Source organism: Perognathus longimembris, chromosome 7, assembly GCF_023159225.1.
Source record: "Perognathus longimembris pacificus isolate PPM17 chromosome 7, ASM2315922v1, whole genome shotgun sequence".
NCBI classification, from domain to species: Eukaryota; Metazoa; Chordata; class Mammalia; order Rodentia; family Heteromyidae; genus Perognathus; species Perognathus longimembris.
Window position 1 is genome coordinate 48,912,960 of NC_063167.1, and position 24,249 is coordinate 48,937,208.

General features: G+C 35.0%; 1 protein-coding gene across 2 annotated transcripts in view; it reads left to right on the plus strand.

Moving 5' to 3' along the window:
• The window catches only part of Lrrc7 (leucine rich repeat containing 7), a 374,249-nt gene that overhangs the window by 241,449 nt on the left and 108,551 nt on the right, over positions 1 to 24,249 (plus strand). For both annotated transcript variants that reach the window (XM_048349940.1, XM_048349941.1), the window contains exons 8-10: positions 13,123 to 13,197; positions 18,122 to 18,266; positions 23,665 to 23,737. In XM_048349940.1, coding sequence (XP_048205897.1) covers positions 13,123 to 13,197; positions 18,122 to 18,266; positions 23,665 to 23,737 — 293 coding nt within the window. The remainder of the gene's footprint in view (positions 1 to 13,122; positions 13,198 to 18,121; positions 18,267 to 23,664; positions 23,738 to 24,249) is intronic.

The following is a 24,249-nucleotide window of genomic DNA, read 5'->3' on the forward strand; positions in this document are numbered from 1 at the left end:
GCAGAGTGCTAGCCTTGAGCAAAAAATAAGCCAGGGACAGTGCTCAGGCCCTGAGTTCATGGCCTAGGACTGGCAAAAAAAAAAAAAAAAAAAAAAAAGGAAATAAATAGCCCTTTCATGGAAACTCAGTCTAGCAAAGAAGACAAGCATTAAGAAGTACATTCAAAAAATGAAGAATTTTATCCATGAACTTCAAAGGGTTATTGGCCTAAATGAAAAGAGTGTTCTAAAAAGTGACCTTGAACAGAAATCTAAGGATGAATGGAAATAATTAAAGAAAAGGACCAAAAACATTCAGAAAAAAAAGGAACAGAAATGAAATTGAGGACTCCACAATGACTAAAAATCAAATGAAAAGCTAAGCAGATAAGGTGAAAGTATGTGGAGGCAGCACATAGTGAGCATGTATGCATATATACATATTATATATATATAATATGAATATGTATCATTTGAAGTTGATAAAAATACCAATTGGTTTGACAAAACTGGAAATGTTTGCAATTGACATTTAGGTTAAAGTTACAATCTAAAACTCATTGTTTGTTTGTTTTTTGGTCTTTTTGGTTGTTGTTTTTTATTTTGTTCTTTATTGTGAAAGTGAAGTACAGAGGGGTTACAGTTTCATATGTAAGGCAATTAGTACATTTCTTATCCAGCTTGTTACCTCCTTGTTTCCCCCCCTCCCCCCTCCGCTTTCCCCCACCCACCCATGAGTTGTACAGTTGTTTATACCAAATGGTTTTATAAGTATTGCTTTTGGAATGGTTTGTCTTTTTATCCTTTGTCTCTTGATTTTGGTATTCCTTTTCCCTTCCCTAGTTCTAATACACATTATATAGTTTCCAGGGTACTAAGATCAGATACAGTGATAGCAGGGGTATAACCATGGTAAGGGATTATATGAGAGAGAAAGAGAGAGAGAGAGAGAGAGAGAGAGAGAGAGAGAGAGAGAGAGAGAGAGGAGAAGGAGGAGAAGGAAGAAGAAGAAGAAGAAGAAGAAGAAGAAGAAGAAGAAGAAGAAGAAGAAGAAGAAGAAGAAGAAGAAGAAGAAGAAGAAGAAGAAGAAGAAGAGGAAGGAGAAGGAGAAGGAGAAGGAGAAGGAGAAGAAGAAAAGGGTACTGTTGCACATGGCATGTTGAAAATTACAATGATATACCACTTGTTTCCATAAAGTGGAGTTCATTTCACTTAACATTATCTTATGTGTTCATACAGGTTTAGCTATTGGGCTATTGTGATCGTCTGCTATGACTAACCTAAACGTACTAATTGTTCCCTATGAGGGAAATCATAGAGTCAATGTTTCTTTGGGTCTGGTTCACTTCACTTAGTATGATTTTTTTTTTCCAAGTTCTTCCATTTCCTTACAAATAGAGCAGTGCCGTTCTTTCTGTTAGAGGCATAGAGTTCCATTGTGTATATGTACCACATTTTCCTGATCCACTCATCTACTGAGGGGCATCTGGGTTGGTTCCATATTTGCAATATATAAGAAAAGTTTGATTAAACAAAACAATTTTTCAATGACAAGCAAAACAATTGAGCATGTAATTTCAAATCACATAGCCTTGATCTTGGTAGATTGTATCAATAAAAATTATGATTTTACTGAATTGTACAGTATCAATTACCTCTCAAATGGAAGTTAATAAAGAAATCAACATAGTACCACAGAGTAATTTGAGGGTAGTGACGTAGAACTGTATTGACAAATTAATATAACCTGGCAAACAGTTTGTTCAATTATTGTGTAAAACTAATGATATGTAGTTAATTAATTTGGTGCCAGTTAGATGATAGAATTCAGGAAGAGGAACATGAAGCTGAAACTTTAAAAGAGAAACTGTATAATATAGACACAAAGATGGGTTTGAAAGATGACAAAAAAAATTGACTTTCTCTCATTAGTTTCTGTAGTGTATTTGGTCATGTAGACTACTTTACTCAATTTGTGTAGTTTTTCTTTTGTCATATATACTATTATCACTTTTAACAAAATATTTACCCATTAGTCTATTTATATGTGTTGGCCAAGATCATATCAAAAATCTGAATTTCTCTCTCCTCTATCCAATAAAACAGTTCTCAGCAATGAAGGTGGAGTTTGAAATATACTTGTTAAATTTTCAAAATTATCCAACTAGAATGCTGATAATAAACAACACTAATAACAAACACTATTATTTCTAACACTAGTATTGAGAAACATTATATGTTCTCAGGTGCTGCTCATTGTTAGTATTTGAATAATCCAGTTTAGGGATAATTGATACACACCATAATAAATTTTATCTTACCTATTTGTATTGTTTATGAGAAAGATGGAAAACAAGAAAGTAAAAATCCATTGGTATTCATTTTCAATATTACTCATAGCCGAACAGGAGAATCACAGAAACGGTGAGACAAATGGTGAACCAATTCCGCAGTGATATTTGTTAGACACTGTGCTGGAAATGAACTATACAACTTGGGGGGATGGGAGATGGGAGGGGACAAACGGGGAGAGAACAAGGGCATGGGTGACACTGTTCAAAAGGAAATGTCCTCATTACCTGACTTATGTAACTGTAACCCCTCTGTACATCACCTTTACAATACTTTTTAAAGAAAATAAATGCATAACGGAAAAGTAAAAATTAGAATAAGTTGTAGAAATGGAAGATGATATATTTAAAATCAATCAAAGTTATATATTCAAGAGTAATAAACCTAAAAAAATGTAGTAAAACAAATAGGAAAAGTTAATTACTCAAAATGAACTTGACCTATAGAACTCTGTGTAAAACTATTTCCATGTCTCAAAATACATTTTAAAAGTCCCTAGTGTATAATACTCAGAATCTACATATTGTTGCTATGTAGGAAGATCAAGTAGGATAATCAGAAGGATTTCTCTTCTACTAATAGGAAAATTAAAGCACAGCAAGATTAAAGGTTCCTACTGATAACACTAATCTTTTTTGGTTTTTTCACTTAACAAATATTTATTAAGAGTTTACGCTGGGCTAGGAATATGGCCTAGTGGCAAGAGTGATTGCCTTGTATACAGAAAGCCTTGGGTTCGATTCCTCAGCACCACATACATAGAAAAGGCCAGAAGTGGCACTGTGGCTCAAGTGGCAAAAAGAAGCCAGGGACATTGTTCAGGCCCTGAGTTCAAGCTCCAGGACTGGCAAAAATAAAATAAAAAGAGTTCATGCTGCATGCACTAAATAGAAAGCTGGCGTATGACTCAGTTCAGTATTTCCTAGCTATACAAACTAATGACAGATTTCTTTGGAACTCAAATATGAATATATCATGTGTCCATTCTTATCTTGTGCTAATGAGCCATTCTTACTAAAAACATGAGCAAATCACCTTCACCTGGAAAAATTTACAATTTTAATACAGGTTCTTGTTTTCAATGAACAGATGTAATATACTGTCATAAACAGCAAGTAGATTTTCTGCTTTCTCACTTGCTGACTTTAACATAGAAAAGACAATGCATGCATACTTGACAGTTTAGTTTTCCATTTTTATGAAGTGCTTATTAATTTAGCATATTGGTAACATTAATTTGTTTGGTAATTGAGCAATATAATATATAGTTCAGCATAGAATAAATAACATTACATACCTGATATTGATTATTAAGTTTCATATAATTCAAATTTTGAAATACCTTGAACTCACTGAACAGCAGTGTTTGGGATTCTTTTTGTGATTCAGAAGGTGCTTCAGCTTTGCAGTACATCTTTATGACCTCTCAAGGTCATTACAAGAGTTTTTGAAACAAGCACGCTGCTAAGTGCCTGCTTTCCTCAAGAGCTCACAATCATATAGAACAGATAAGAGAGAATTAAGACTTCTGTTTACTGATAAGAAATAGTAAGTGATTTGTTTTTCTCTGAATGAAATATCTAAGTGGGGAAAAATAGATATTATCTGGTCCAGAAAAAATGAAACAGTTTTAGATATTTCCAGTTAGCTTGTGGGGCATGACAAAAAGTATATGTATGCATTGACAACATTTCAGTCAGGAAGTGTTGGGGGAAAATGATTATATAAAGAAAACATATAATATACTACACTATGACATTAACCATGAATCGTGTAAAGGTAGTGGAATAAAAGATGGTACTGTAAGTACATATTTTCTGCCTTGAAAATAAAATAGTAAAAATGTATTTAATCAACTTGGTTTTTAGTGTAAGATTTGAATTTATACAATAATTATATATTGCTTTTTCTTTCTTATTTGTTCTTTATTCTTTACTGACTGAATTGTTAGCAGAATTACTAAGCATTTTTTCAGGTGTCCCGGCCCCAACTGGAAGTCTGTATGACTTCTACAAGAGCAATATTTAGCAATGTATCTCAGTAGTCTGGAGTGTGAATGGGAGAATAAGCAAAGGCAGAGAGGCTGGACTGGGAATGTGGCTTAGCAGTAGAGTGCTTATGTAGCATGCATGAAGCCCTGGGTTCGATTCTTCAGCACCAAATAAACAGAAAAAGTCGGAAGTGTCACTGTGACTCAAGTTGTAGAGTGCTAGCCTTGAACAGTTGCTAAGGTACTTTGGTGGGTGAGTGTGTGCTCATGCAGACTCAAGCACACACTGGTCCTGGGGCTTGAACATCCAGTCCCTGATTTTTTGTGCTTAAGGCTAGCACTGTACTATTGAGCTACAATTCCACTCCTGGATTTTTTGGTAGTTAACTGGAAATAAGAGTCTTAATGTTATGGAAACGATTGTTATATCACTGTTGTAACTACTATCAACGTGCTATGTGGAACTGTAGCTTCTATTATTGATGATCTTCTTGTATCCACTTCCTGTGGTTGTAACTACACTATCTCTGTATCTTATCTGAGTATATTGGAAACAGTCTACACTGGTATTCGAACTAGGAAATTGAAAGAGAATACCAAAATCGAGAGACACAGGGTAAAAAAAGACAAACAACTACAAAAGCAATACTTGCAAAACTGTTTGGTGTAAATGAACTGAACAATTCATGGGGGTGAAATGGAAAGGGGGAGGGGGAAGGGGTAATGAAGGATGAGGTAACAAACAGTACAAGAAATGTATCCAATGCCTAATGTATGAAACTGTAACCTCTATGTACATCAGTTTGATAATAAAAATTTTAAAAAAGAAAAATAAAACTTGATCTTCTCACATTAAAAAAAAATAACTTTCCTGAGATGGCTTATTTTAAACAGTGATCTTCAGACCTCAATCTCCTGAGTAGCTAGGAATATAGGTGTAAGCCACTGCCCACTGCCAAAGTACTTCTCTTTAATGGTAAAAGAAACTAAAGCATTTTTGTATTTCTGCTGGAGGTAACCTGGTAAGAAATTGAAAAGTGCATGTGAGAAGGAGATATATTCAAGACTAAAATTTGTATAAAGACTAGACAAAATCCAAGAGCTCAGATAAACAGGAAAGAGACACAAATTTGAGAAGGCCCAAATATAGCTGGTGAAAGAGAACCACTAAAGTGACTACAAACACATAGAGGTTGGCTAAATTCAAATTAAATTCCTCCCCAACCCAGATTCTGGAAGTGGTACACTGTATACCAGGAAATATGATACTGTAATGGGAAATTCAATGTAGCAAAAGACAGCAGTCTCAGCACCAGGCTGATCTTCATTACCTTTGGAGTAAATGCACTTTGATAGTCTCTGTTTAATTCAGTGAGCAAAAGCATAGGCCATGAGGAAGAATAAGAGAGGATACATTTGACAAAGTTAAAGAACTATGAAATTACAGAGACTTAAAAGGTAACTTCTATAGGAAAAGTGATAGGTCATAAGTATTTAGTCTTCATCTTAAGCATTTGCCATAAACATGAAAGACATTCAGCCTTTACATATTGTAATTAACTCCAGTATAGGTTGGTGCAATTATTTTTTTTTGTCAGTACAGTGCATCTTTATTTCTTTTTTTTTCAAATTTTTATTATCAAACTGATGTACAGAAAGGTTACAGTTTCATACATTAGGCACTGGATACATTTCTTGTACAGTTTGTTACCTTGTCCCTCATACCCCCCTCCCTCCTGCCCATTTCCCTCCCCCCCCCCAACGGAGGTGTTCAGTTCACTTACACCAAACAGTTTTGCAAGTATTGCTTTTGTAGTTGTTTGTCTTTTTTTACCCAGTGTCTCTCAAATTTGGTATTCCCTTTCAATTTCCTACTTCCAATACCAGTATACACGGTTTCACAAGGCCCAATAGCTATACCCTTATGAACACATAAGATGATGCTAAGTGAAATGAACTCCATGTTATGGAAACAGTTGTAACTACTTTCAAAGTCCTATGTCCTATGTCCTTCTATTATTGATGATGTTCTTGTATCACCTTCCTGTGGTTGTACCTACACTATCTCTGTAATCTTATCTGAGTATATAGGTTGGTGCAATTATAGAAAAGGCAGAAAGTCAGATTCTTCAGCTAGTCTGAACATGATAAAAGTGTTTGCTAAATACTGTGTTCAAGAAATTATTCCTAATGGTAGACTGTTGTCAGTGAATCTGAGCTTAGAAAGATGGTTAAATGAAGACAAATTAAATTGAGCACATCAGTGGCAAGTCTTATCGCTGTTATGGAGATTTCTAGGCTACTAGACTAAGCCAGCTGAAAGTGGGGCAGGAACCTTTAGTAAATAGTATATTCACATTTGGTGTCAAAGTCTAGGTATTATTGGAGACTAGCTACTGAGATGTATTAGAGGAAATGATTGTTTGAGAGCACGGATTGTTCATTTTATTCAATCTAGATGAAACTTTTGGAGCTTTTGACTACAAAGAAGAAAGCATTGGAGATGCATATTCAGATTATGTTCAGTTGATATAGACAGTTGCTATGCAAACATCAACACCACAAGGATGTATAACCCAAGCAGAGGTCAGATTATCAGGTTTAGAGAATGACACTTGCAAAGATAAGATTGAAAGATAAAGCATGATGCCCTGAAGAACTACAAAGACTTGAATTTCTCTCAAGGATAAAATATATTTTGAAAGAAGAGGCCAAAAAGTAAGTGAGAGTCAAATAAGAATCATTTTATATGATATTGAAGTGCTTTTCAGTATCTTAAATGGGTTGTGTCTTTTTTGTGAGACTGAAATGCTGTTTTCCAGCAGAAGTTATCAGACTGAAGCAGTTCCTGGGGCTGCAGCATAGATTGAGGGTGGAGGATAGAAATGGCTGCAGATTTATTTAATGTTATTTTTCTTTTCTTTCTTTTTATTGGAGAAAGCGAGACCTGTTTGAATTATGAGATTATATTTGTTATACCCTTTTTACTCTTCAGTTTAGCCAAGGTCAAAAAGTTTGAGATCTAATCTGAGTGTAGTCGTTAAAACAGTATTCATGAAACCAGAATTGCTTTTTTTCTTATCAAATTGCTATTTTGTGGGGCCTAACTTGGGAAGCATGAACTCCCATGAAGAGTTGTCTACTACTTATGTTTTGTTTTCTCCAGCCTGGGACATACTAGACCTTTCAAAAATGTAAACTGAATACAATTGTTGAAAGGTTTAAAGTTTCTAGTATTGGAACCCCTCCTAACCTACTGTCATTCTTAGGAAACAGCATGCTCAATTTGAAACAATTACAATGCTGTTTTTCATAATCTTCCTCTATTTCTGAACAGTAATAATCTTAGGAATCTTGACAATCATGCTCACTGTCCTCATATATTAGTTCTGTGACTCTGGCCACATTCCAAGACCCACCCCCATGGTGATAGCCACCAGTTGGGGTTGAAGGGGCCAAGCTGGCCTGAACTGGTGCACTGTTTTCCTTTAGTAGTGTCTTCCTTGGGTAGAAAGGGGAATATTTCTAGAGTGAATGAATTCACTATAAATAAATGAATAAATTTTGACCTTACTCGAGTTAAATACCCAATTTTCTTCACAAGTACTGTTGCTTCTAAATCCATATTTCCATGGTTAGTTTGGGGAAATACAACAGATCTTTATATCCATCTCCATTCAACCTCATTTTTGTTAGAATAGTGTCTTCCAACATTTTCAGATCGTTTTATATGCCAACTGTTCATTTGCATACTGTCTCCTTCTCCACAATATGTCATGCATAGATTTTCCTCTATTCAAATGAGTGTTTAAATGAATGAATTCATTATATTCAAGTCCCACTAAAGTATTCATAAAGCTCATTAATTAACTCATCAATTTGCCTTTCATTATCGTCACAAGAACACCTATTTATTCACCCAACAATTACTAAAATATATCTTTTTCTTAAAAGGAATGAAAGAAAAGCAAAAATCTAAATTCTTATGCCCATTTCAGTGGAATTGACTTCCTAAATAAAACTGAGTGACATGAAATTAATGTAACCTGGAAATAGACCAGACCCTGTGGATCTAACCTTTTCCTCTCCAAAGAAATTAACTGAGGAAGTTAAACAATCTCAAGTCATGTAGTACATTACAATTGAGAGAATGATAAGTAGGCTTTCGAAGGTGAACAATTTGAGTCATCCAATTTTGTATATTAGAAGAGTTTCAACCACTGTTGTGAAATTCATGAATAAAAGATTTCCCAGTTGTGAGAGTTAAAGGGCTAGCAATAAACCAAGAGAATTACTAAATAAAGGATTTAAGTTAAAAAAAAAGAAGAAAATTTCTTAAACAGAAATTACACTTCCTTTGTAGACTGCAAACACCAAATGTTATTCAACAAAGGTCTGAAGAGTAAACAGAAGCAAGAAAATAATACCTTTAAGTATTAAAGATATGAAAATGAAAAATTAAATGATAATACCTCTATGAAATATCAGAATTGTGTCACTTTGGTTAGAGAATGTATTTTTAACATTTGCATTGGCTATTTAGTGTGTGGAGGATGAGCCTTCACATTTATGTATCTGAATAATTGATTTTATTCTGATACCTTCTAGGTCTACAAGTCTCTATTTTTACAATACCTATCAGATAACCTCATAGAACTCTAACTTTAAAAAATTATTACAAGGATAATAAAACAATTAACATTTTGTAAATCAGGTAATGAGTATATTTCCTTTTGGACAATGTCGCCCCTTCCTTCACTCTCTCACCATTTTTCCCTCATGTCTCTGTCCATAGTTGTATAGTTCATTTTCAAGGCAGTGTCTAGTGAATTCCACTGCTACATCTTTTCACCCTTTGTCCTCCCATATCTCTGCCCCCTCTTTACACTCCCAAAGACAAAAAGATAAGACAAAAAGGAAAAATAAAGAGAAAATCCTCTTGTTTCCATTTCTTGGAGTTCATTTTAATACTATTTTATATGATCAGATTATTTTATTTGATTATATGATCAGATTTTATTATGCCCTTGCGTTTGTTCCTCCTTTGGTCTTACTGTGGGTGAATACCTAGAATCCTGTATAATTTTCGTATCCCAGTGTATTTTAGATCTAGCTTGCTCATATGAGAGAAAACATGTGCCATTGGTCTCTCTTAGCTTGGCTTACCTCACCTAACATGATTTGTTCTAGGTCCATCAATTTTCCTGAAAATGACATAATATTCATCCTAATGGTTGTGTAAAATTTGGATCCATTGGGCATCTGGGCTGTTTCCATAACTTGGTTATTGTGAATAGCACAGCAATGAACATGGATGAGCAAGTGTCTTTATAATATCCTTGCTTGTGAAGTTCTGGGTAGATTCCCAGGACAGTATGGCTGGGTTATAGGAGAGATCTATATTTGTTTTTTTGAACTTCCAGACCACTGTCCAGAGTGGCAAAATTTGAGACATTTAAACTCTAAAGTTCTTTTTTCCTCTTACTGTTTCTACTTTATAAGTTATATAAATAAAAAATGTTAGTTTTTTCCATAGTAAACATTTCTCTAAACCTCATTATATCAGAAATATCATGGGATATAACCACATATAATTGACCTATATTACACAAATAGTGGTATAAAAGATAAAAACTATTCAAAATAGTATAATGATCTAAAATTACATGTACCTGAGAGTAGTTGTTAGAAATCATTGCAGTCATTCAAAATGTTTTCTTTGTGTTTCTATTGATATGATAATTTTCTTCACTCATTTTGTGTAGTTGTGGAAAATTACTTTGAATGTTTAAGCACGATTGTTATATCACAGTTGTAACTACTTTCAACATCCCATGTGTATCTGTAGTTTCTACTATTGATGATGTTCTTGTATCACCTTCCTGTGGTTGTATCTACACTATCTCTGTAATCTTATCTGAGTATATTGGAAACTGTGTATACTGGTATTAGAACTAGGAATTGAAAGGGAATACCAAAATCGAGAGACACAGAGTAAAAAAAGACAAACAACTACAAAAGCAATACTTGCAAAACTGTTTGGTGTAAGTGAACTGAACACCTCATGGGGAGAAAGGGAAAGGGGGAGGATGGGGGGAATGAGGGACGAGCTAACAAACAGCACAAGAAATGTATCCAATGCCTAACGTATGAAACTGTAACCTCTCTGTACACCAGTTTGATAATAAAAATTTTAAAAAAGACTGTTCAAGCATTAATTCAAATAAAATACACTAAAATGTTCTCTAATTTTGCATACCCTGTGATACCCACATACTATAGGAGATTTAAAAAACACTAGAAGTGCAAGAGAAGAAAATTTTAAATTGATTCTGAAACCATCACTAAGATTTTTGAAATTAATATTTGGGTATAATGTAGTTTTTTCTAAATTTTTGTTTTGATTTGTTTTTGCCGGTCCTGGGGCTTGAACTCAGGGCCTGAGCACTGTCCCTGGCTTCTTTGTGCTCAAGGCTAGCACTCTACCACTTGAGTCACAGCACCACTTCCAGCTTTTTCTATGTATATGTGGTGCTGAGGAGTCAAACCCAGGGCTTCATGTATATGAGGCAAGCACTTTACCACTAGGCCATATTCCCAGCCCAGTTTTGTCTAAATTTTTAAAAGTGAAAATTGTAAAGTAATGTAACAGATACCTCTAAACCAAATGAATAAATATATGTTAAAGTTAGTCTTTGTAGTAAAGAAACAAAACACTGCAGGGGCTGGGAATAGCGTCCTCCCTTGCCCACAAACCATGACATCATACTTCTTTCCTTGGCCCACCTCTTCAGGGGCTGAGCTTGAAGGCTTGAAGCTTGAGAGCTGTCATTATCTGGAATTACTTCAGGAATAGAAGATTGCTAAATTCTGACTTCTCATTCTAATTTTCCATCTTTATAATATTTTCTGTCATTCACTCCTACTTCATTCCTCACTGACATACCCTAAACATGAAGGTTTTTGTTTCTTCTGTTTTATGTTAGAATATCAATCCCCTTTCCTGTCCCAGAAAATGTTATACTAATTATTATTGATAGAGCTCTTTTCATTGATCTAGTATCCTCTCAAGTTTGTATCCAATTCTCTCCCAGCTATGCTGTTTATATAAGATTCTTGCTTCCTTGTCCCCTACCTCATCTAGAATACTTGAGAATTTGACAAATGCTTTCTCTCAACTTCTGCTCATCCTTTCTCCATGTCTTCTTATACACATAGCACCCAGAACCATCCTCACTCAAATAGGATGAAATGGAGTGTCTGTATGAAGTCAGTCCCTCCTTTTGTGCGATCAATCCCATTTATCTCTTGGATCTACCTTTCAGCTCTAGCTTTGTTTTCCTTTCATGTGAAAGATTCTATTTTCTGATATGTCTCCCCTTTTCTTCATGACTGAAATTCCTTAGACTGCTTCCTTCAAGTTTCTAATCCAACAGTGACTACCAACTGTCTTAACCAAGAAGTTCCATTCCAAGAGTGATTGCTTTATATGTTTGTTCAATTGATTGTTGGTTAGTGGCACTAGGGTTTGAACTGAGGGTTTCATGCTTCGTAGGCAGATAGCTGAAAATTACAGTCCCAGACCTTTTTGCTCTGGTTATTATTTTCTTGAGAATCTGTTTGTCCTAGGCCAGCCTGGAGAGTAAATCTTCTATTTAAACTGTCCTTTATAGCTGAGATGAACCACACACATCCATACCCACCTTTTTCTGTTTCAATGGAATCCAGGCTGGACTGGTCTTTAACTTAGATCCTTCCTCCCAAGCAGCTAGTATTATAGGTACAGACCACCAATCCCCAAGCCTTTAAATAGGTTTTGAATGGATCACATCTCCATCTCTGAATCAATCCCTGTGCCTAGGCAAATACAATGTATTGTCTAGTTTTTGGCTTACTTCAAAGGAAAGACAGAGCCTAAGGCTTAGGAAATGGGTAATTCCTGGAGAAAAATGAGTGAAAGGCTCCCACAAGAAGAGAGATGGTGCTAACACCATCAGTGACACCAACAATGTCAACTTCTACCCTCCCAATATAGTCTGCCTGCTAGGAGATGAATGTAGAGATATTTTCTAAATAGGTAATCAATATATCAAGCACTTTGGTCTCTCCCCCCCCCCCATTTTCTTTCTCTGTCACTGTTCTGTGTTGTCCTTTTCTTACATGTAGTCTTTTTGAGTTTTAGTTATCAATAATCCTTTGTCTCCAACAATAGATCTAGCTCCAAAACTTGCTCAAACAGACACTTAACAGAGAATGAATTTGCTATTACTTGATCTGTATTTTGCAGTACATACAAATAGGCATCTCTCCTATTCAATTGATAATTATTAATGATTTGAAGGGATAAGAAACAAGGGCCCATCACAATACTGCAGAATCTTATGCAAGTCAGTGTTTGAATGTGGTACCAAGTTTGAGTATAGGTTAAGAACAGAGATGTGATAAAATACTTATGAAACACCATACCCTAGCCTTTGAAAATTTACACTCTTGTGAAAAAAGAAACTACTTGAGTAATTACAGTAAAATTAATGCTACACAAAACAACTGAAAATATTAAAGCAACAAAGTAAGATATCTAAATAATGGATCTTAGCTTTTATAAAAATTGTTATTCTAGGTGGCTACTTCCAGGACTCTGAGATTCATAGAAATTCTGTGAACTTTGGAATCTCTTACAGAATTAATCTCAGTGTCAATTACAAACACAAAATCTAAGAAATAAGGAGTAATATACCTGATAAGAAAAGACTAATTTGGTGATTTTTTTTCTCTCTTCTCTCTTCCTGCCTCTCTCCCAGCCTGAAGTTCTGGATCAAATACAAAATTTAAGGGAGTTGTGGATGGATAATAATGCATTGCAAATTCTACCTGGGGTATGTAAGTTTTATTATGCCGTGGTGTATAACATTTATATTACATGTTGATTGAATATTATGGCAATCCTACACCTTGAATATCAGTGTTCACATTTCTGAGTAAAATAGTGTTTAGAGAGTTCAGTTACCAACTTTTTTTCACTGAGTTTTGTATTGAATGTATCTTTTGTAAGTGTTGTACATACCATGAACGATTTCTCTTGCTCTCGCAAAAGTGTACTTGTCATTTCTTCCCATATCTTCTGTTTTTAAAAGCTGGTGAATTCATAGTTAATGTTTTATTAAAGAAAAATAGTATGTCTGACACCAAATTTTATTCTAAATAATTAACATCATTTCTTATAGGTAACTAGATAATGATTTCAGCTCATATTACAAGAGCTTTTCCACAACATGTAAGTCTGAGTTCAGATGAGGTCCAATAGAACCAATTAGACTTTAAAGATGGTAAAGGATATACAGCATTAAAAACAAAAGTTCAATTATAATCAGATTTTTTTTTCTTTAACAAAGAGGCCATCTCGTAACATCTCTGAGCAGTAGGTTTAGCTTCAACTCATGGAATATGACCACCCATCTAGTGAAAGAGTGCTAGATAGAGCACTGTCTTGTACTACACAGCACATGAACATAAATAATCATGCCATTACTAATCCCAATACAAAGACTGTGGAACCAGAATGTATGTCTAGCTGCAATTTTACATTTTCTTGTGAAATATATTTATTTACTCAAAAAGTCTCCCTTTGAGTATTTAGCCCACTTATTAATTGGGTTATTGTTTCTTTGGAAGATTATTTGTGGGACATTTAATTCTTTTAGTTCTAAGTATATTTTAGATATAAGGCCTTTGTCTGATGAATAGCTAGTAAAAATCTCCCATTATATGTGGATAGTATGGAGATTCCTCAAAAGACTAAACATAGAACTTCCCTATGACCCAGAAATTCAACTTCTAGGCAACAGAATATAAATAAGGCCACATTAAAGCCATCAGCACAACCATGTTTATTGCAGCATTTTTTACCATAGCCAAGATAATCAATCCAAATGCCCCTCAGTGTATAAATGGATCAAAATATATGGTATATATACACAATGGAGTTCTACTCATCCATCAGAAAGAACGATATTGTACTATTCATAAGGAAATAGAAAGACTTAGAAAAAATAATATTGAGCCAAGTAAGGCAGACCCAAAGAGACATAGGTTGCAGGGTTTCCCTCATTTGTGGTAACTAGAATATGCCTGTAAACCTAAAAATAAACACACTGGAAGGTAAAAGAAAAAAATACACTGTGGAATGATAAATTACACAGATCTCTAGGCATTTACATGGTATGAAACCACAAAAGGATATTTTTAGGAGAAGATCACATAAACACAATAGCTATGTGCATCTGACCATACAAAATAATATTTACCAAAATGAACTCCAGGAAGTGGAAACGAGAGGTTTGTTTTCCTTTTCGCTATTTTTGTTTTAATTTCCTTTTGTCTTTGTTCATTTATTTGTCTTTGGAAAGGTAAGGAGGCACAGAAATTATAGGACAAAGCATGAATGAATGCAGCAGTAATATTCACTAGACACTATGTTGAAATAAACAATAAAACTTGTGGGTGGGGATGAAAACAAAAATTTAGGAGAAATCAAGGGAAGTGGTGACAATGTTCAAAAAGAAATGTGTTCTTTATCTGACGTATGTAACCATCACCCATCTGTACATTACCTTTCAATAACAATAAATAAATATTTTAAAGCTACTCCCATAGTATTTTCCATGGCTATTCTGTGCCATTCTTTAAATTTTTATTTATTTCTGTATTGTCAAAGTGATGTACAGAGGGGTTACAGTTTCATACATAAGGCAGTGAATATATTTCTTATTTGTTACTGCCTCCTTCATTTTCCCGTCTTTCCCCTCCCCATTTCCTTTCCCCCCATGAGTTGTACAGTTGATTTACAGCATAGAGTTTTGTAAGCATTGCTGTTGCATTGATTCATCTGTCATCTTTTATCTCTCCATTTTGATATACCCCTTCCCTTCCCTAGTTCCAATACATGTATATACAATATCCAGGGTGCCAAAATCAGTTACAGTAATATCAGGAATAAAAACATGGAGAAGAAAAACACATAATTTCACATGGTATCTTGAAAATAACAACAACAATGATAAGCCAATTGTTTCTGTAACTTGGAGTTCATTTTTCTTAGCATCATCTTGTGTGTTCATACATACTTGGAAAAAATCATACTAAGTGAAGTGAGCCAGATCCCAAACACATAGACTCTGTGGTTTCCCTCACTGGGAATAATTAGTACATGTCCAGGATAATCCTAGTAGATGACAATAACTCAATAGCTTTGTACATATGAACACTCCATGCCATTTTACATATAATTGACTCAATGAATCCTCATCAGAACCCTGTGAAACAGGGTCTGTCACTGCCCTCCTTTTGTAGATAAGGGAACTGAAAGAGCAGATAAGTAGCACAGTGTAATGCAGCCAACAGAAACTGGGCTTTTGAGCTAAACCATCTCTAGAGACTGCTGTGTATGGCACTGCTCCTGTATGCACACTGCAGGTCCAGGAGAAGACATAAATGAGAATTTGATTCATCATGCTGTGTACAAATGAACTCACACCTCAAATTTCTTAGGTGAAGAGGTGGTAGTGAAATCTGTAAAGCATAGAATACTGCCTAATTTGTCTTTTATTAAATTTTGTCATATGTTCTTTCAGCTTTCAGTAGGTCCTATAACTTATTTAGTACACTTTAATTAGTCATCTTGCTTTGGCATATAGGTAAATATCCCACAACTCCCTGGCTACAAAATAGCCATGGCTTTTCTGAATTCTGGTACTGACAAATAGTGGTTTGTCAGTTATCTAGCCAGGCTTGACTTTGACAGGCTCATGTTAGATGAAGTTGGCAGTCTATGTCTGTCAGTATTCACAGATGATTAATTCTAAAATATTCAGTGTCCAAAACAAAAAAAAACAAGAAAGAAAGCAAATTCTCTTTTTTCCTAGTTCTTTCTTATATTATAATGTAATATATTAATATGCCATTGAAAGTTTGCCAGCCCAGTGCTCAACTACAGACACTCCTATGTACAGATAGATGTTGAAGCAACTGTCAACATCCTCAAAGATTCTGGGACCTTAAATCTAAAAGACTTTGAACCTAGTCTATTCATGCCTTTGTACTGGGTTTGAAAATGAAGCTTGAGAAAGACTATAAATAAATAAACAAACAAACAAAACTCACAGACACCACAACGCATTATTCTGTTCCCAAAGATTATGTTCAGAAACTACACAGCAAATTAATAATCTGTGTTGCAAAAAGCAAGATAGCAATGAAAGAAGCTTCAAGGATGAAAGAAATTTCCTTATGACAAAGGAACAAATAAAGAAATGTACATACATGTGTGTAAAAACCTTATTATTTTTTGCTCAACACAATAAGATGGCTACATAGCAGTTCTGGTTTTTTTTTTTTTTCAAAAAAATTTTTTTTAACTTTTTTTTTTTTTTTTGGCCAGTCCTGGGGCTTGGACTCAGGGCCTGAGCACCATCCCTGGCTTCTTCCCGCTCAAGGCTAGCACTCTGCCACCTGAGCCACAGCGCCCCTTCTGGCCATTTTCCATACATGTGGTGCTGGGGAATCGAACTGAGAGCTTCATGTGTAGGAAGCAAGCACTCTTGCCACTAGGCCATATTCCCAGCCCTCAAATTTTTATTTGGGGACAAAAACTGTTAGTAAAGTGACAGTTTATTCCAAGTATGGGTAAAGCTTAGCCCTGTGGCCTGAGTGTTCTAAGAACTCTATTAGGAACTTCACAACACTTCAGCTGCCCAAAAAACTGCACTCATACTCTGTGTCCATGCATAGAGCTAAGAAAACAAAGCAATGGGTTCAGTTAATTGGGGACATGGAGGTCAAGAACTGCCAGTACAAATGTAGGCTCTGTAGCCTCTACTGTGATAACATTTAAGTTTCAGTTTCATCACCACCCTTTTGTATTCAGGTAACCAGGGATTGTTGTTTATAGAAGATGCTGTCGTGTGTCCTTTTCCAGGAATAAAGAACATTTTTCCATCCCTGTCCCACCCTAGTTTCTAGAAATACTGCTTACCACTCCATCACCTCTTCAGTAACAACCTCCTCACTCAGGGTCATACCCAGTCCTGGAAGGCCTCCAGCAAAGACTCACCAATTCTGGATTAAAATGTTCAATTCTTTGGCTCCTGTTCAGGACAAATGCTGCCAAGTCCCAACTTTGGTGCTTCTAGAAGAATTAGCAAATTACTTTCTCATGATTTCCTTATAGCCAGCTTCTTCATCTATTCCTCTCTGCCCAGTCTCTAACCACACTCTACCATCTGTGGATGGATTTCTCTCTTCTGGGTACTTCTTGTAAATGGAATCATATAATACTTGGTTTTTTGTGACTGGCATCTTTCAAGGCTCATTCATTTTTGAATCATGTATGAGTATCTCAGTCATTTTTATTATCCAATCATGTTCCATTGCATACATATATCACATTTTGCTTAACCATTTAGGGGTAGATATGCATTTGAACCTTTCTTACTTTGTAGCGTGCAATGTTTTATATGCATATATGTTTATTTTCAGGTATGTATATATATATATATATATACACAGATACACACACAATATCTTAGTCACTAGAAACTCTTATGTTTTACATTTTGAAACATAGTCAAGCTGTTTTCCTTCTAGCAATATCTGTGAGTTACAACATTTCTACATCCTTGTCAATACCTGTGATGGTTGTGGTAGCTTTTCAAAATGGCTTTTATAATATTGTGGGGCTTATAAGCTTTAAAACATCTTGTGAAAGTTTCTCAACTAATCTTGAGTTTATGCAATGTCATCAAGTCTATAGGGAAATTAAAGATGCTGGTATACTTGGATATGTCCAAAAACAGAATAGAGACAGTGGACATGGACATTTCTGGATGTGAAGCCCTGGAGGACCTCTTACTGTCATCCAATATGTTACAGCAGTTGCCTGACTCCATAGGTGAGAATAAAATATTTTGTCATGGATAATTATGTTGGAGATATAAGCATCTCTTTGGCAGCATATCTTGCTTATAGATGCACACATATACTAGCTTGACATTAATTATCAAATTTGTTTTGCACAACTATTAAATAGAGCTTAACTCTAGATACATTTTGTGTCATTCCTGTTTAAATGCTCCCTAAATTAATTTAAAGTTTAACATCATAAGTTGTAAAGGGTTATTATATATAGCATATTTGTTAAATTTTGAGTAATTTGATAATGAATAGTATCTCCTTGTATCACCATAGGCTGACATATGTTGTTGTTATATTATATTTTTATTATCATTGTAACATTGCTATAATACAGAGATAGCATGATATATCTAAGTATAAAATGTCTTCATGGTTTAATAATCTTAAAAGAGGCATATTGAAAGTAGAGCTGTGGCTCAAGAGGTAGGTAAAGGCCAGCCTTGAGTGAACAGAGTATCAGGCCCCAGATTCAAACTCCAGCTTTGGCACATAAAAAGGGGATATACTGTTTTTATTATGTTGCTAAGATGATTGAAGTCTAACAATTTATAAAGATACATTGAAAAGGGGCTTGAACTCAGGTCCTGGGTACTGTCCTTGAGCCCCTTTGGGCTCAAGACTAGCACTCTATCAATTGACCACAGCACCACTTTCAATTTTTTAGTGGTTAATTGGAGATAAGAGTTTCACAGGGACTTTTCTGCCCAGACTGAGTTCAAACCACAGTCCTCAGGTCTCAGCCTCCTGAGTAGCTAGGACTACAGGTGTGTGCCACTGGCACCATACTTCTAACCATTTTTATTTTTAAATTTTTACATGAAAAACTGAAAATTGGTAATCCTTCTGCATAATATCTTAATATTATTATTTATTAGAGTACTCATATAGAATACCATCAAAATATTTAATTTTGAAATATAGATTTTAACCGTTCTAAAGCGTAAAAGTCTTTCTAAAAATCATGTTATTCAGTACTTTATTATTACTTCAATTTAACTCTTCTTTCAAACTGGTAGAAAATTATCACAGCCTACTTTCCCTTTTTTATTCCTAGATGTACTGACTTTTTTGATGTACATAATCACATACTCTTAAACAGCATTTCCCTGAGTTCAATCATACAATTTTACTGAGTTTAATTAAAGTATTTTTCACTGAGACACTGTCTCTAAAAATTCCGATTCAGTTAAATATATGGTAGATGAAGGTGGTGAGCAGACAAGAATAGGAAATCCTATTGTATTGGAACAGATAAAGAGGTATGCTGGTTTAAAAAGAGAACTGGTAAAGATGTTAAAATACAATCTTACACCCAATTCAGCCTTCCATACCACTTCAAATGCATAGAATTAACTACATGTATTCAAAGAATTTTTTAGTGGTTACTTTCTCATTGCTAAGCTCCTCCTTAAACATTCAGTCAGAAGAATTTATCCACACTTAAGAAGAATGAACAACCACCTGAACTTCATCAAATAGACTGGAAATATAGTGATGATCTGAGGAAAATGTAGGACCCCAGGAAATCTGTAAGAAATACAAAATTATATTGATTTACATAGAAATCAAATTTATAATTTCTAAACCAAGGGAAAAGAGAGAAGAAAACTAAAGTTTTAAACACATCAAAACAGAAGCTATAAAAGAAATCAAGTCATTTGTCATAAATCATAATAAATATACAAATTAATTTAACTTGCTTTATTTTAAAGAATGACTTTTTTTTTTTTTTTTTTTTTGGCCAGTCCTGGGCCTTGGACTCAGGGCCTGAGCACGGTCCCTGGCTTCTTCCCGCTCAAGGCTAGCACTCCGCCACTTGAGCCACAGCGCCGCTTCTGGCCGTTTTCTGTATATGTGGTGCTGGGGCCTAGGGAACCTAGGGCTTTCTGTATCCGAGGCAGGCACTCTTGCCACTAGGCTGTATCCCCAGCCCAAGAATGACTATTTTTAAGTTCAACTCTGTTCTGGTTATGATAAACATCTAAAACCAAAAATAAAGGTTTGATTTTTTTAAGGTGATAGAAAGTAAAACATGTTAACATGATACAATTGTTTGTCTAAAGTATCCTCCTTAAAGAAAGCAGATTGGGAAATTAGTAGAAAGGCAGTGTGTCACGGTAATAGAGAATATTGGCTGGCATAACATAGATGAGGACAGGCAAGTCGTACAAATAATAACCACTGCAGATCTGAATGTTTCTTGTCTGGAGGAGGCAACTCTGTTATGCCAGCTTATTCCTCAACTGCTTTAAGACCTTACTGACATTTCAGGGTAAATTGCATTTATATATCTACAGCACTATGACAGTACCTAATTATAGAAATGGACAGGCTGATTTTTCTCAGAGAACTTCTCTCTTGGCCTAGAAACATGCCTAGATAAGACACTGAGAGCTTTGTTCTGGCCCCAGAATAATGTATTGATTCTAAATGGCTAGGAAATTGCATCTTGCCTGTCATATTTGAGCATGGACTATCTTTTGAGCCACCACCATTTAAAGGAATGAGAGAGGATTTCATAGTTTTAACACAAAGAAATAACTAGAAACAAAAATATTTATTTCGATTGTACCCGTTTGGGTCCTTCTGCAGTTGTGGAAGTGTTGAATGGCCTGACAGAATCTATAGCCTCCTTTGCTACGCATCCCTTATTGCAGGCTGTGTAGAAAGTGAAAGGCCCTCTTTCCTCTTCTAGAAAGTTATCAAAATTCTTTCGAAAGCACAGAAAACCAATCATGGAGAATGTATTTCTTCACTTCTCAAAATAATTTATCCTAGTCATTTGTGACTCAGGGCACAAGCTATGTAGTTAGATTGAGTTCAGACCATGTGGGTTTTTTTAACCTTACTAGTTGTGTGACCTCAGACATGTTATTTAATTTGTCTGCATCTCATATCATCAACTATTAAGTGGGATTAATAGTAGTACTTCAATATGGGATTACTTGAGGAACTAGGTAATTAATATGAGTACTTAGAAAAGTCCGTGACACAGTAAACGCTGAGCCAATATTAGCTATCATTAAATGATACTTTTTATACTTAGGTGTTGGACAGCTACTTGCTTTAATGTTGTATTATATTAGTGCAAATGATATGTAAATATTAGCTACTTTAAAAATAGTAGGACAGACTGGTGGCTCAGACCTATAATTGAGAATTGAGAAAATTTTCCAGAGGAAGATCTGAGCAGTTCAGGTGAAACTGATGCCTAAGTACACAGTCATATTCTCCTGGAGGTCCAGACTGTCTGAAGAGAGGAGCCTTGGATGGGGGGTGACCGGTAAAACAGACACATCACAAATGAGTGAAGTTCCTGTAAATCCACAGATGTGGAGCAAAACAAGGAGACCAAACCCGCCTTCAGCTTTTTTTTTTTTTTTTTGTCAGAGCCACTGTCCTAATCTACAGGAAAATCTATTGTACCAAAATATGCTTTACTTCCCATCCTGCCTCATTTTTCTCAGCATTGTTTCCAACCAGGGTTTCTAAGAAGAATGTTTGGGGGCTGGGGATATAGCATAGTGGCAAGAGTGCCTGCCTCGGATACACGAGGCCCTAGGTTCGATTCCCCAGCACCACATATACAGAAAACGGCCAGAAGCGGCGCTGTGGCTCAAGTGGCAGAGTGCTAGCCTTGAGCAAGAAGAAGCCAGGGACAGTGCTCAGGCCCTGAGTCCAAGGCCCAGGACTGGCAAAAAGAAGAATGTTTGGTGACCTGGCTGGCTTCCTGGCATCTACTCAGTCATCTTTTACCCATAACTTATTGTGGCCTAACCAAATAATAAAGAGAATATTAACTTTCCTTTAGCTCCACTGGGAGAGCAACAGTTTATGTAGTCTAGGCTACAAGTCATTAAGAAAAAAATAGCTATGATTATTAATCCTGAGTTTTCCTTCCACAACTGATATATACAAGGTCAAGTGTTCTTGTACATTTCCGAAGTTGATATTTGGAAGAAGCTAACATGATTCTATCACCTCTTGAACACAGAGGAACACAGCAGTGTTCAAAGATTCAATGTTGTGACTTCAGAGATAAATTGCCATGAGAAGCATCCTCTTTCCTAAGTAGTTATTTCAAGCCCATGTATTAAAGACAATTGTGACTATTTTCTTAAATAAGTCTGGAAGTGATAACATTTCTTTTCACTGGAGTAGAGATTCTGACTGCTTCTGAAGAAAATGTAACTAAGTACCCTGAAATGTAAAGTCTCACAACTGTATTTCAGATTTTTTTGTGTGACTTACTCTTGCCTTTAAGTAATCCTCAAAATACTAACAAGGAAGCAGGAATGAAGTAAAAGCATGTTCAGAAAGTACTAGTTCTTCAAGGTAGTCTTTACACATATGTGCATGCAAATACAACATACGCACACATGCTACTTCCACATGTAACTTTAGAGAATAACATTATCACTTTGGCATGTCCAAAGTTCCTAGAAAAACATCAATAAGAATGTTCATATCATTTTTCTAAACTTGACACTTCTCAAAAGATCCATAACTACGGGACATATATTTTCAGGACCAGTTTTCTGCAGTACACAATACTATATAGCATATATTTGTAGCTCTAATAAAAATTTTAATGGTTTGCCTTTAGATATTAAGCCATTCTGATTTCATAGGCTATGTTTTGTCTGTGTAAGGAAGTTGATTATGCCAAGTAAACTGTTCTTCAATTACTGTGTAGCTATTGTTCATTAAGACCCTAGAAAGAGCAAGCCACAAAGGCATGGGACATAAATTCGACAGTGAAAGATAAATAGCTGTAACATTTTCTTATGGCTGGTTATATTCAGTAGGTTTTAAAAAAATAAAGTTTTTGTGCTTATTGCTGTTCCAGGTCAATTATTTATGGTATCATGAAGAATGTGAAGTCATATATTTTAACTCTCTCAGTCCATACTTATAAGCACTGCAATGAAGTACCTTAGTGTTCATTTTCTCCTATTAGTCTTCATTTAAATTTGTTCACAATGTATGTAACAACAGGATTTGTAGTCATTAGTGTGTAGAAGTTGATTCAATATTAAATCATAATTGATTTGAGAACCTCAACTGAGCCATTTGCTCAAAAACAGAAAAGGGAAAAGTAATAGTATTTATGTTGAGATGGATATATGTAGACCCATTGGGGTTATTTATCTGCCTTTGGTATTCTTGAATTATCAAAAATATAAGGAAATATTTTATAACATTAAAACTAGAGTACACAAGAATACAAGATCAATTTACTCATTTATATAAGCACAATGTAGCCAATTAACATGCCAAGCATTCATCACAAATGATGCTTTGACTTCTTTTCTATGATATTTCTTGTCATATTCTTCTCTGACATATTCACAAAACCTTTTCCTCTCTTCTAGGACTGTTGAAAAAACTCACTACTCTAAAAGTAGATGACAATCAACTTACGATGCTACCCAATACAATTGGAAAGTAAGTGCCAATGTTTCTTACAGTTATGCAGTCTCCAGACAGAAACAAAAGAATATATCAAGAGTTCTTCTCCAAAATAATTTTTACCACTTATTCATATATCCGCTTATTTAGTCAATATTTAATTTAGTTATATGTATTTATATTCAGCACGTCTTAATTCTCTCTGACCATCACATCAGCATTGCCTATGAAAAATAATCAACGTTAAACTTTTCACAAGCAAGGCAATTATTCAGACCTTCAGTTATACTGTAGATTGTATTTTATGAATATTATTGATGTGATATTTTTGACTGAGTGGCATCTCCAAACTTGAATATTTCTTTTAATATCGAATTGGTTTTTCTAAAGATCTATGCTAAGTATATATTTTGTTATACTACTAATCATCTTTGTATGTATAGAAGTTTAATGTATTTGAAAGGAAAAACACAAAAAGTCTCTGCTTAGCTAGTACAGTTTAAAACTTTTTGATTAAAAAAATTGCCTAGTATGAATAAAATGTGCTC